The sequence below is a fragment of the Oryza brachyantha genome, chromosome 6, assembly GCF_000231095.2.
Source record: "Oryza brachyantha chromosome 6, ObraRS2, whole genome shotgun sequence".
In the NCBI taxonomy this organism is placed as follows: domain Eukaryota; kingdom Viridiplantae; phylum Streptophyta; class Magnoliopsida; order Poales; family Poaceae; genus Oryza; species Oryza brachyantha.
This window is the reverse complement of record NC_023168.2, coordinates 16,428,037-16,441,109: the sequence shown is the minus strand read 5'-3', so window position 1 is coordinate 16,441,109 and position 13,073 is coordinate 16,428,037. Positions and strand designations below refer to the sequence as shown.

Sequence of the window (13,073 nt, the reverse complement as noted above, 5' to 3'; positions counted from 1 at the left end):
ACAATTTAGAACAAGTTGCTTAGATTTTTTCTAAGTTAGGATTACTATAAAAAATTATTTTAAATCTTCAAAACTAAATGCATCTACATCTTGAACGAGAAATTTAAAAATTGTTCTTAAATTCATATAGTTCAATTTAATATATACTATCAATTTTCATACCATATTCTCCTATTTTCTTATGGTTGATTCAAATGTTCAAAATTTGAAATGTTTGAATTTTATTTCTCGTGTCTGAAATCTATAATTTTATTATTTTTATAAAGTATAATTCGTTTGCACCTACCATGCATACATGATTGGAATTTAGAAAGAATGACTCTGGTATTTAATGCTCCTTTTCTTGATATGATATATGCATTAGGGCATGTTCAACAGTAGAGTCTATTGTGGGCTCTATCTTAAAGCCATGTCAGCAATAAGAGTTTATTTTATAATGATACGTATAAAGGTAGAGTCAGGTATGATTTCTTTATTAATGTAATAAAATATTTTTTATTTAAGCTAGTTTTCTTTTTATACATTCTCATACAAGAAAGTTTCCTTTAATAAATGCTAAGAGTCGACTCTAAGTCGTTGTCATGCATGACAACAGTTTTTCTCTCTCATTCCCTCTTTTTTTTCTCGACGTCACCAAATTTGCTTACGTGATGATTGAGAGAGTCATCTAATAGTCATCTTTGTAGGTGCCCTTAGGAAGTGAAAAATAAATAAAATAATTAAATGGCTCAGATTGATTGGTATCTATTACATCTCTATAGGTAAGATAAGCCACCCTAAAAGAGCTCTTGTAGTGATCCTTCAAGTCTAACTAGATCTATAATACTATGTTATTCACATCTTATACTATATCTTAATATTTTGAAGATGGTGGTAATAGTATAGATTGTCAGCGCTCAATCCACATTTCCCTATTGCTCGTAATTAAACCTTTCAGCCTTACGTGCTTTTGTTAATGTTTATACTACTTGCCTAAATTTAAGGGTTTAGGCTTAAGGGAGTGACCCCGCACCACTGCTACCTCATCTTTTTCTCAACTCCGAGCACTGTATATGCTACCCATTATCTAGTAGCTCAAGTGGTATAATCCAGTTAGTAGCTCCTAACTATTGAGAAAGAGAAAACTCCCCATGTGGCCCTAAAAATTTACATAATCTCTTTTTATGCATGTCCCTGAGTTTTGCTCATTCCATTGTACACTCTAAATTTTAGTTTGAATCTCTTCTGCACCTTTGTGGTTAGTCAATCATCAACTGACCATCAAATTCTTCTCAGAATATCCATTTTGCCCTTTTGATATGAAGAAACATATAAATGTATGGAATGTATTGTTAGAGTATAGAAATTTATTATATGAGACTTTAGTTATGAGTTTTTTCTACGAGATATATTTATGACAAAATTTACTGACATAAAAATTAAAATGTTTAATTATTAAATGTTTTTATGAAGCTTTTTTTATAGTTGTATAACAAACTCTTATGTCTTATATCCATAGATTTCTATTGTACTACTATGAAACAAATGCTACATATACAACTTTTAACAACTAAAAATAAATATTAATTTTTTATGCCGTTTCTAAAAATAAATTTTGTCACTAAAATATCTCCCATAAATAAATTCATAAATACAATAGTCTCATACAATGAATTTGTACACTCCAACAATACACTCATACATTTATATATTTCTCCATACCAAAGGGTGAGATCGATTTTTTTTAGGAAAAGATTAACGGTCAACTAACCATTGACTAACGGAAAGGATATGGAATAATCAAACTAAAATTTAGGATTATATAAGGGAATAAATGAAACTTAGGAACATAAAAGGGATTAAGTAAAATTTTAGTGGTACCTAGTAATTTAGTGGTACATAGTGAATTTTCTCATTGAGACCAAGGTGACGTTATGTAATCGTAAAATAAAGAATTGAAAATATAGAAAAAAACATGAACTATTATATGTTAGACCACAGGGAAAAAATATAGGCATCTAAGGAGATATATTTCATACAAGAAGATAAAATATCAAATGTTATAATAAAATAATTAATAATTATATGATTTTTTAAATAAGATAAAAAATCAAATATGAACGTAAAAGTCAACGGTGTTATGGAGGGACTAGTATATATTGTGCACAAATCGCAACGTGAACTACGAGGTGAGATATGGGATGAAAAACGCCGGTGCCAACGCCCCAAGCACCGGCGCCTCCGTGTCCGGGAAGAACTTCACGCCGGGGAGCGACGACACCGCGCCGTCCTTGGCCACGGCGATCGGGTAGGTGAGCAGATGCCCCTCGAGGTCTTCGTGGAGCTCCTCTCTCGCGTAGAGCTCCCAGTGCGTGGCGGCCATGCCGTTCACCCTCCGGACGCACTCCAGGCTCTCCGGGCGCAGGAAGTCGTCGTGCAGCATGCCCAGGTGCTCGTACCACAGCGACATCCGGAAGCCATGGACCTGCCCTCTCGCGGCCTGGCCGTCGATGGTCAGGTGCCGTGGCTGGAACGCCCCCATGGCGATCTCCGTGTCCCGGCCGCCGTCCATCGACCGCTGGTTGATGTTGGCTGACCCCACGATGATGTACTCGTCGTCAACTGGTACATTGCCCAAACAGATTCGTCAGATATAAAAATTTTATTCATAAATTATTATTTGTTTGTAAATATACCAAGAAAACGACCATTTAGAGCAAGTAAAATATTAGATTATAAGCTAGCTATAAACATATTTTAAAGAGATAAGAAATAAAAGAAAAGAACAATTAACTACATATTTATAGCCAACTGCAGCACGAACTTTAAGACATAACATGTGTTTGACAGGTGTGTTTGACAGGTGGGATATGACAGTATATGTTTTATGGATTTTTTTAAGGTACCATTCTATAATCATGAGCCGTTCATTACTTTGGATCCAACAGTCTAATTTTTCTATACGATGTCGGTAGTAGTGTAGTAGAAATTTTATAGGGATAAAATTTAAACTAAAATATATAACACTATAATAAATTTACGTATAATATTTTATATTAAAATAGATGAATTGCTAAATATATCTTATCAAAGTTTCAAATAAAAATTTTAATATATACTTAGAAAAACATATGATTAGAATTAAATTTTAGGTACCCCAACAATGCCTATGTTTTATAGTAGGTTGCTATTGTATAAATTGGCTATTAGATTGACTATAGATAAATTAGAACTGGTAGTTGGCTATACTATTGAACTTGCTCGATGAAATATGGCATGAAAATTGCAGGTAGAACAGTGAAATGAATAGATTGAAGTGTGGAAATTTACGGTGTTGGGGATGGAGCATTACCTATCATCATCTTGGAGTGAACGTAGATCATGAAGCGGCGCGACTTCTGCGCCTTGGCATACTGCGTGCCTTCACTTGGGTGGTGTGCAGGGACATATTCACCATTGCTCGTCACCTCCCTGTTCCCCAAGCAGAAGAAGGTGAGGTAATCTCTCGGGTCGGCGTCGCTGTTCTTTGCCTTGAGCGCGACGGCGATGTCGTAGTACATCATCTCGATCGTCCTCCTCTGCCAGTCGAGGATGGCCTGCACGACATGGCTGCCCGGAGGGCCCTCCGGCCACATGGGCATCATGACGTAGACCGTGAACGGCTCGCCGGCGGCGATCTTACTCGTGATCTTGAGGGAGAGCTCCCTCGGGATGAGGTTCACCGCCTCGATGTCCTCCGGCTTGATGCCGTCCGCCCTCCACGCGTAGGAGCTCCCGATGAAGAACTGGTTCTCGATGTAGATGAAGTTCTTGGCGCGGCGGATGGCGCGGATGTACGCGTCCTGGATGCTCCGGTCGATGACGTTGTTCTTGCCGCTCGTGAGGTTGAGCCGCGCGGCGGCTTCCGGGCTGCTCGGGAACTCGTCGCAGGCGCCGCCGTCGATGGAGCGGAAGACCTGTACGCTCCATGCTTCGTGGTGGTCGTTGCCGGGGAACTTCACCGGAGACGGCGGCGTGATGAGGTGCTCGTAGGCGCTGAGGTTGACGAGGAGGTGAGCGTGGCCGCCCTGCTTCTTCCACCGCTGCTCGAAGTTGTAGAGCACGTCCCAGGCGACGGCGCCTTCGAGCTTGGAGTGGATGTCGTGCCATGGCTCCCTCGGCCCACCCTTGGAAAGGTCGGCGTCGTCGATGCTCGGCTGGTGGAAGTCCCTGTGGTGCGCCGCGTCGAGCGTCTTGAAGAGGGAATGGGACTGCGTGTCGTAGCGACCGTCGCAGAGGTCGAGGCCGCCGACGAAGCTGACGATGCGGCGGTGGTCGCCGCCGCCGCTCCCGGTCGGCATGTCGTGGTCGACGATGACGGTCTTCTGGTGGTGGGTGGCCAAGAAGGAGACCTTCATGCCCATGACGACGCTATGACCGGCGGCGCCGTCGGCGTGCCGGGGGCAGAGGACGCAGTGCACGTCGGAGTCTTCGAAGTAGGCGAGCGTATCTTCGTCGTTTGTCTGAGCGACGCTCAGCTTGATGCCGATGGCATTGAGCGCCTGGATGGAGGAGACGTCGTTCCAGACCAGCATGAGCACGCGGACGCCGTCCTTCGCCTTGCGCTTGAGGAGCTCGCCGAGGGTGGTGTCGCCGCCGGGGCGCTGCCGGGAGGGGTCGCGGATGAGAGTGATTTTGGTGAACACAGACCAGCCGGTGATGTATACGAGGTGATTGGCGTTGCTGATGGCGTCGAACACGTCCTCCCAGCACCGCCCCGGCTGGTAGTGCGCGCCGCCGGCGAGCGGAATGGTCGGCGCGAACGCGTCGAGCGCGTGCGCGTCCTGGTACAGGGTGACCCTGCACCCGTCGTGCTGCTTGAAGTAGGTGCGCGGCACGCCGCCGTAGTCCGGGCCCCCGACGCCGCCGCCCCACCACTTGCCGTCGGCGGCCACGTCCTTGAACTGCAGCCGCACGTGGATGGTCGGCCCGTGGGGGAGCATCTTCTTGTCCTCGCCGAGGATGTCGAGCTTGCGCTCAACGACTTCGCCGGACAGCAGCTCCCTGACGGGGAGGTAGGCGCGGCCGATGGTCGCGGCGCCCACGGGCAGCGACACCTTGACGGAGAAGACGACGTTCTCGGCGAAGTGGGCGCAGTAGAGGTGGAACCGCTCGTCCCACCGCGGGTTCACCGGCTCGTCGTCGATGACCCGCGTCAGGCCGAGACGCGCCTTGCCGAGGTCGATCGTCGCGTACAGCCACGTCCCGCCAGGGCCAAGCCCGGTCGTCTTCTCCAGCCACTCCCACCACTGCACACACGCACAAACACCATCAAAACACGCAGCCAAGAAGCCGAGAGTACGAGCGATCGAAGGTTTGCGCCATGGAGTAGTGTTGGTGAGGTTGGCCGCCTCGAAGATGGTCGCGTCGAGCGTGCCGTGCATGAGCAGGTGAGCCATTGCCGCTCCTCCTCCTCCAGGACAGCAATGCGCGAGCTATATCGGAGAGTGATCAAGTTTGCTGCCTGCGCTTCGGTAGCAATGGTGGCAGGAGGCGAGGACGAGGTAGTTGGGCGGGAGCTGACAGCGTGCTAGATTCAGAGGAACATACTCAAGGTCAACGGCAACAGCGCACAATCTCGTGCAGCACGTCCGATGGTAGCAGGCAGCTAACTCTGGAGGGCCGTCTCCTATCGTATTGCGTAATATCCAAATAATCATAAAAAATATAAAAAATTATGAAGATTATTAATATGTGATATATCACTTCACAAACATACAAATTAAAATATGACTTCTATAATACATAGTAAAAATAACAAATATATGATTGTGAGTACGTGTGTACTAATTATTAGCACATGTGGATTACTGTAGCACATATGACTATTCATAGACTAATTGGCTCAAATGATTCGTCTAATGATTTCTCCTATATTGATGAGTTATACAACTTTGTTCTTGATGACTTTTTCAGTGAAATCATTTAGTATTTGAAAAATATTGTTTGCAGTTGTCATATTGTTAAATTCAAATTCAAGTTGTTCAAAAATGTTATATAGCAAAAATACCAAAGTAAAATTTGTATAAATGTGGTTGTGTTAAATATATTGATGGTTGTGTTTGTGAATGAATGTATATGGATTGAGGATGTTAGGATTTGACATCCTGACCCAGGGGTTAATAGGATTAATAGAATACTTATACTAACACATTACAATTTCTTTCTCGTGAGCATTCTTCAAAGGAACTGTAAAGTGTTAAGCGTGCTTGGCCTAGAGCAATTTCTGGAGTAGTGACCTACTCGGAAGTCATACGAGTGAGGGGAAACACACAAATATGACAAAAATTATTATTTTTTTGGATTATACTTCTGTGACGTGCCATAATTTAGTCCCGTAAAAGATGAGAGTCATTCATGACGGGTCATAATTATGGTCCGTTAGAGATAAAAGTCATCTGTGACAGGCCATAATCTAGGCCCGATTGAGATGAGTGTCATCCGTGACGGTCGGATACCCGATTGAGATATTTTCTCATATCACTGACCTTTGTTTAGTGATGGGAGCCATGCCCGATAAAGATGACACTTTAAGCCTGTTAGAGATAACCGATTCCGTTCTAGTAATATCGTTTGACTTTTTCCATAAAAATGTCAAATAATCACTTCTTTAGTATTCTAAGAGTATATAGAAACGATCACATGAAAGTAGAAAGTGTGAGGCAACGTAGAAATATTCTAACACGTTGATCTAGATCTAAGCCTGCTGCAAGTCGTGTAAGAGCAAGCATAGTAGCAGACCGTAAGCTGGCTAAATGTTAAGGTGAAGGAGAGAGAGGAGAAGCGGGTTATAATCTTATAGGCGGCTCGAGCATAGGAACAAAAATACTTTGTGAGAGACAAGTGGGTCATATATTAATGATAAAGCTAACTATTATATGAGTGGACTAAGAGAAAAGCATGCTGCTTATAGGGTACTTATAATTAACCATATCATAAAAACGGCGTGCATGCACATTGGAGTATATGAGGGTACTCACACTGCATACCCAAGGTAGTTTTTATCTGGATATGACAAGTTATCTACTGTAGAGAGAAAAAAAAACTGGTTCTAGATTAAGACCCAGTATCTTCACGTCAAACATGGCATCTTTCGCTCATCCATTCAGCCCGCCCGCCCAGACGCGGCGCCCTTTCGCATTATCATCTACCGTCCTTTTTTTCCTCCCAAGATTGTTTGTGATTGAGACGAGTGGGTCATGTGATAACAAGATATAAAAGTTACATTTTGAAATATAGTTTTTTATACGATATTCTAAAGTATAGAAACATTTTTTTTTTAGCACCGTGAATTGAGTGCCCTGATAATGCAGGGAGCAGCGTTGACGAGGTGCATATGCATGCATGGCAACTTGGACACTTTGCAAGTTGCAGCGCTTTCTTATTGGTCGAGATGGTACAGAAAACGCTGCATTGGCATTTGTTTACTCTTGTTTATAACTTTATTGTATTGATGATGGATTAGCAGTTTAAGGCATGGCTCTCATCTGCATCTCGCCATCGGTGCCAACTAATCCTGTGCAAGTCTGCGTTTTGTCATCAAAAAAGTAAAGATAATATTTTTTTAATCGGACAGAAAAAATCAGATTTTTCAATCAACGTTGTTGCCGTCCAGTCTCTACGAGGATATTGTACATGATTAAACTCAAAAATTTTCTCATATGCTTAAAAATATTTAATTATTTTATAAGTGAACATTATGTTATTTGAAACAGATTATAGACAATTAATATATATGAAAAATATGTGATTGAAGAAGATGAGGAAGAAGAGATATTTTGCCATAAAGTTTGTACAATTTTGATCTATTATAGTATTATTTTTAGATCAATTATGTTATTAAGATAATGTAAATGGAGCCATTGTATTACTTTGAGTAGAGCATCAAATGTAAAAGTTTGATTTAAGTTAGACCCGAGTTTAAAATTATATTGTCACTTTAATATTTATATTTTATAATATAATATAAAACTATATTTGATATTATATAAGAAATTTTATAACGCCACGATGCTAGTTCTTAATATACAAAACACAGCTGACCAACAAAACAGACATCCATATCTCCCCAAAAAGGTCATAAATATATAGTAGAAAACATATGAATTTAAGGAGATACGTTTCATACAAGAAGATACATTTCACAGTGGCACAAATATTCAAGGTGGCATCTTACATTGCTGAGAACAAGAGATCAGCTGGAAGCAGCAGCCCCCCTCCAGTAGTATTGTGCACGAATCGCAACGCGATCTACGATGTGAGATATGGGATGAAATACGCCGGTGTCAGCGCCCCGAGCACCCTCGCCTCCGTGTCCGGGAAGAGCTCGCCGCCGGGGAGCGACGCCACGGCGCCGTCCTTCGCGACCGCGATCGGGTAGGTGAGCAGGTGGCCGGGGAGGTCGCCGTGGAGCTCCGCGCCCGCGTAGAGCCCCCAGTGCCTGTCGGCCATGCCGTTCACCCTCCGGACGCACTCCAGGCTCCCCGGGCGCAGGAAGTCGTCGTGCAGCACGCCCAGGTGCTCGTACCACAGCGACATCCGGAAGCCATGGACCTGCCCTCTCGCACCCTGGCCGCCGATGCTCAGGTGCCGTGGCTGGAACGCTCCCATGGCGATCTCCGTGTCCCGGCCACCGTCCATCGACCGCTGGTTGATGTTGGCTGACCCCACGATGATGTACTCGTCGTCAACTGAAACATGCCCAAACAGATTTGTCAGATTCTCAAAAACATTTGAACATTGCAAAATTCAGAGTAAATTTGCTAGATTGAAGCGATGGAACTTGCATATATGGAGTACCTATCATCATCTTGGAGTGGACGTAGATCATGAAGCGGCGCGCGTTCTGTGCCTTGGCATAGTCTGTCCCTTCTTGGGGGCGATGTGGAGGCACGTACTCGGCGTTCGTCTTGGACTCCCTGTTCCCCAAGCAGAAGAAGGTGAGGTAATCTCTCGGGTCGGCGTCGCTGTTCTTGGCCTTGAGCGCGACGGCGATGTCGTAGTACATCATCTCGATCGTCCTCCTCTGCCAGTCGAGGATGGCCTGCATGGCGTTGGCGTTGGGGTGGCCCTCCGGCCACATGGGCACCACGACGTAGACCGTGAACCGCTCGCCGGCGTCGATCTTGCTCATGATCTTGAGGGAGAGCTCCCTCGGGATGAGGTGCACCGCCTCGATGTCCTCCGGCTTGATGCCGCCGTCGGGCCTCCACGCGTAGGAGCTCCCGATGAAGTACTGGTTCTCGATGTAGATGAAGTCCTTGGCGCGGCGGATGGCGTGGATGTACGCGTCCTGGATGCTCCGGTCGATGACGTTGTTCTTGCCGCTCGTGAGGTCGAGCCGCGCGGCGGCCTCCGGGCTGCTTGGGAAGCCCTCGCAGGCGCCGCCGTCGATGGAGCGGAAGACCTGGACGTTCCATGCTTCGTGGTCGTCGTTGCCGGGGAACTTCACTGGAGATGGTGGCGTGATGAGGTGCTCGAGGGCGCTGAGGTTGACGAGGAGGTCAGCGTGGCCGCTCTGCTTCCTCCACCTCTGCTCGAAGTTGTAGAGCACGTCCCAGGCGACGGCGCCTTCGAGCTTGGAGTGGATGTCGTGCCATGGCTCCCTCGGCCCGCCCATGGAGAGGTCGGCGTCGTCGATGCTCGGCTGGTGGAAGTCCCTGTGGTGCGCCGCGTCGAGCGTCCTGAAGAGGGAGTGGGACTGCGTGTCGTAGCGACCGTCGCAGAGGTCGAGGCCGCCGACGAAGCTGACGATGCGGCGGAGGTCGCCGCCGCCGCTCCCGGTCGGCATGTCGTGGTCGACGATGACGGTCTTCTGGTGGTGGGTGGCCAAGAAGGAGACCTTCGTGCCCATGACGAAGCTATGACCGGCGGCGCAGTCGGCGTGTCGAGGGCAGAGGACGCAGTGCACGTCGGAGTCTTCGAAGTAAGCGAGCGTATCTTCGTCGTGCGTCTGCCCGACGCTCAGCTTGATGCCGATGGCATGGAGAGCCTGGATGGAGGAGACGTCGTTCCAGACCAGCATGAGCACGCGGACGCCCTCGCTTGCCTTGCGCTTGAGGAGATCGCCGAGGGTGGCGTCGCCGCCGGGCCGCTGCCGGGAGGGGTCGCGGATGAGCGTGATGTCGGTGAACACCGACCAGCCGGTGATGTATATGAGGTGCTTGGCGTTGCTGATGGCGTCGAACACGTCCTCCCAGCACCGCCCCGGCTGGTAGTGCGCGCCGCCGGCAAGCGGTATCCTCGGAGCGAACGCGTCGGGCGCGTGCGCGTCCTGGTACAGGGTGACCCTGCACCCGGTGTGCTGCTTGAAGTAGGTGCACGGCACGCCGCCGTAGTCCGGGCCTCCGACGCCGCCGCCCCACCACTTGCCGTCGGCGGCCACGTTCTTGAACTGCAGCCGCACGTGGATGGTCGGCCCGTGGGGGAGCTTCTTCTTGTCCTCGCCGAGGATGTCGAGCTTGCGCTCAACGACCTCGCCGGACAGCAGCTCCCTGACGGGGAGGTAGGCGCGGCCGATGAGCGCGGCGCCGACGGGCAGCGACACCTTGACCGAGAAGACGACGTTCTCGGCGAAGTGGGCGCAGTAGAGGTGGAACCGCTCGTCCCACCGCGGGTTCACCGGCTCGTCGTCGACAATCCGCGTCCGGCCGAGGCGCGCCTTGCCGAGGTCGATCGTGGCGTAGAGCCGCGTCCCGCCAGGCCCAAGCCCGGTCGTCTTCTCCAGCCCTTCCCACCACTGCGCACACACACGCACAAACACCATGAGAACACGCAGCCAAGAAAAAGCCGAGAACACCAGCGATCGAAGGTTTTTGCGCCATGGATGCCGCCGATCACTGACCTTGCGGAAGCCCTCGGGGGCGTCGCCGGTGAGGCGAGTGGGGTTTGTGAGGTTGGCCGCCTCGAAGATGGTCGCGTCGAGCGTGCCGTGCATGAGCAGGTGAGCCATTGCCGCTCCTCGAGGACAGCAATGCGCTATATCGGAGAGTGAGTTTCAGTGCTGCCCACGCTTCGGTAGCAATGGTGGCAGGAGGCGAAGACGAGCTAGTTGCCATTTTATAAGGCGGGAGCTGACCGCGTGCTCGACTCAGAGGAACACACGGAGGATCAACGGCAACAGCGCACAATCTCGCGCAGCACATTCGATGGTGCCAGGCAGGCTCATCGTTCGATCTTTTTCTGAGGAAAAAAAAAAGACCAACGGCATTTTATAAATTAAAAATAATTTATAAACAAAACTGTTAACGATTGTGATCCACACTAATACTACGTGGTTTGAAGGAGGAGCAGAAACCAATGGTAACACAATAGACAAAGAATTACCCATATTTGGCTTCTCGAGATAATATAATACCCTATTTCTGCTAAGATTTGTATTTGATGTTGAATAGATCGCAACAATGAGATTTGCTAATCTAATGAATCGTGTTGTGTCTACGTGGGAGCCATGTGTTGACATCAAAAATATGCTTGCTGACGTATCACACACAAAGGCCTGGGAGTCGTTTCTCATAATGCTCCAGTGCAGAACCTAAATTCTTAGAAGTTACGCAGGCGTGCCAGTCAGTTTGATCCTGCAACTGACAAGATGAAGAATAAAACAAACCGATCGGCTATCGAGCCGATTGGTAACTAATAATCTAGTCGATCGGACGTTTATGTTGCACGGTTAGCCGATAGACTGAGCAATCGGCTGTAAAAAGCTTGGATCGGCAAGAAATGTTGAGTTATGATCCAAATCCCTAGTATGAGAGACCGACTTCGATGGAGTGAAGAGGAGGCCCGTTAGCGGACTATATGGATTTTAGGGTTTCACCTTATATATACCTCTTGTAAGCCGTCGTGCGGTGTTATAACCTCATCTCGAAATAGTGAAGATATTTTGTTGGTTGGCGCCCGTAGTTTTTTCTCTCCTACCTCAGGAAAGTTTTCCACATTAAATCTCGTGTCTTCTGTGATTGATCTACTGTGTTCATCGTTTATTTGCCTGTTGTTATTCTAACAAGAAACTCAAATAAAAATATACTTGAATAATTAATGAGTCAAGTGTTACTATCGGCTAAAACCAATTTATATGTAACTCTCATAAGCGGATGCAACATAAACAACTACTAATCTAAATAAATCAAACCAATTGGTGTAAAGCTAATGCAGTAAGGCAATCGATTGCTCTATTGATGTAAATATGATATGCATGTAGATCGGCAAAGATAATTGGCTATAAACGCAGACAAAATGACCAAGATCTATAAAATATCGAGCCTAGATTACTAAGAATAATCAGAGAAGATCGGACCAAACTGAGACAGTTCAAGATTATGCTTAGCAATGTCAGGATAGATACTAAAAATATCTAGATTGCTATCAAGCCGATAAGAAGATGACTGATAACTTATTGGTCGGTACTTCGATAAAACAATGAGCAAAATACATTGATCTGTTATAAATCATATGATAAACGTAATCTACTAGATCGGACCGAACCGACACAGTGTTAGATTGAATATGTCAAATATCAAATGTCAAACCAACGTAGATCGTCCAAAATGGTCGACCAGATCAACTCAAGACACGAAAGTGATCTGAGCTGAAACTGATACGATAACTAGCAATCGCACAACTAAATTAGAAGATCGGACTGAACCGAGACAGTTCTAATATAGCCGATACGATTAACGTGACCGGTGAAACGTAGGACTTACCCTTTCGCCGGAGATCGAGACGATGCAGCCCCGCGTCAGATGCCAAGTTCCGCCGGTGTTGAAACCTCGATGAAGAGGGTGGCGAACTGGCGATGCACCGAGAGTAATTGATATGTATTGATGTAGATGATTTACAATTACTCCGGGCATACATATTTATATCCTCGGGTGGATAGTAGTTCATGTCGGACACAACACACGACTCCTAATAGATAAAAGGGAAATAACAAACTCTATCTGGACTTTATTTCTAATACGACACACTTTTCCTAATAGATAAAAGAAAACAAATAAGTTCTGGTCAGACTCTAACTCTCTTAGAGATAAAACAACAATCCTAACTAACTCTAG

The 13,073-nt window shown here is 46.6% G+C and overlaps 2 protein-coding genes across 3 annotated transcripts; both read right to left on the bottom strand.

Annotated features, from left to right (window-relative positions):
• Window positions 1-2,161: 2,161 nt before the first annotated feature.
• LOC102712457 (phospholipase D alpha 2-like) lies at window positions 2,162-5,417 on the bottom strand. The gene is made up of 2 exons (XM_006657050.2): window positions 3,332-5,417; window positions 2,162-2,601 (listed from the first exon to the last, which is right to left on the bottom strand). Exons 1-2 carry the CDS (start codon window positions 5,415-5,417, stop codon window positions 2,162-2,164), a joined length of 2,526 nt encoding a protein of 841 aa, XP_006657113.2.
• Window positions 5,418-8,139: 2,722 nt separating this feature from the next.
• LOC102713915 (phospholipase D alpha 2-like) lies at window positions 8,140-11,116 on the bottom strand. 2 transcript variants are annotated; one of them, XM_006656156.3, is made up of 3 exons: window positions 10,862-11,116; window positions 8,818-10,756; window positions 8,140-8,708 (listed from the first exon to the last, which is right to left on the bottom strand). In XM_006656156.3, the coding sequence occupies exons 1-3, from the start codon at window positions 10,967-10,969 to the stop codon at window positions 8,269-8,271; spliced, it is 2,487 nt and encodes an 828-aa protein (XP_006656219.2). In that variant the 5' UTR covers window positions 10,970-11,116; the 3' UTR covers window positions 8,140-8,268. The 2 variants fall into 2 exon arrangements, with proteins under 2 accessions (XP_006656219.2, XP_040381345.1); XM_040525411.1 differs by having other exon boundaries at window positions 8,214-8,708; window positions 8,818-11,116.
• Window positions 11,117-13,073: the final 1,957 nt, after the last annotated feature.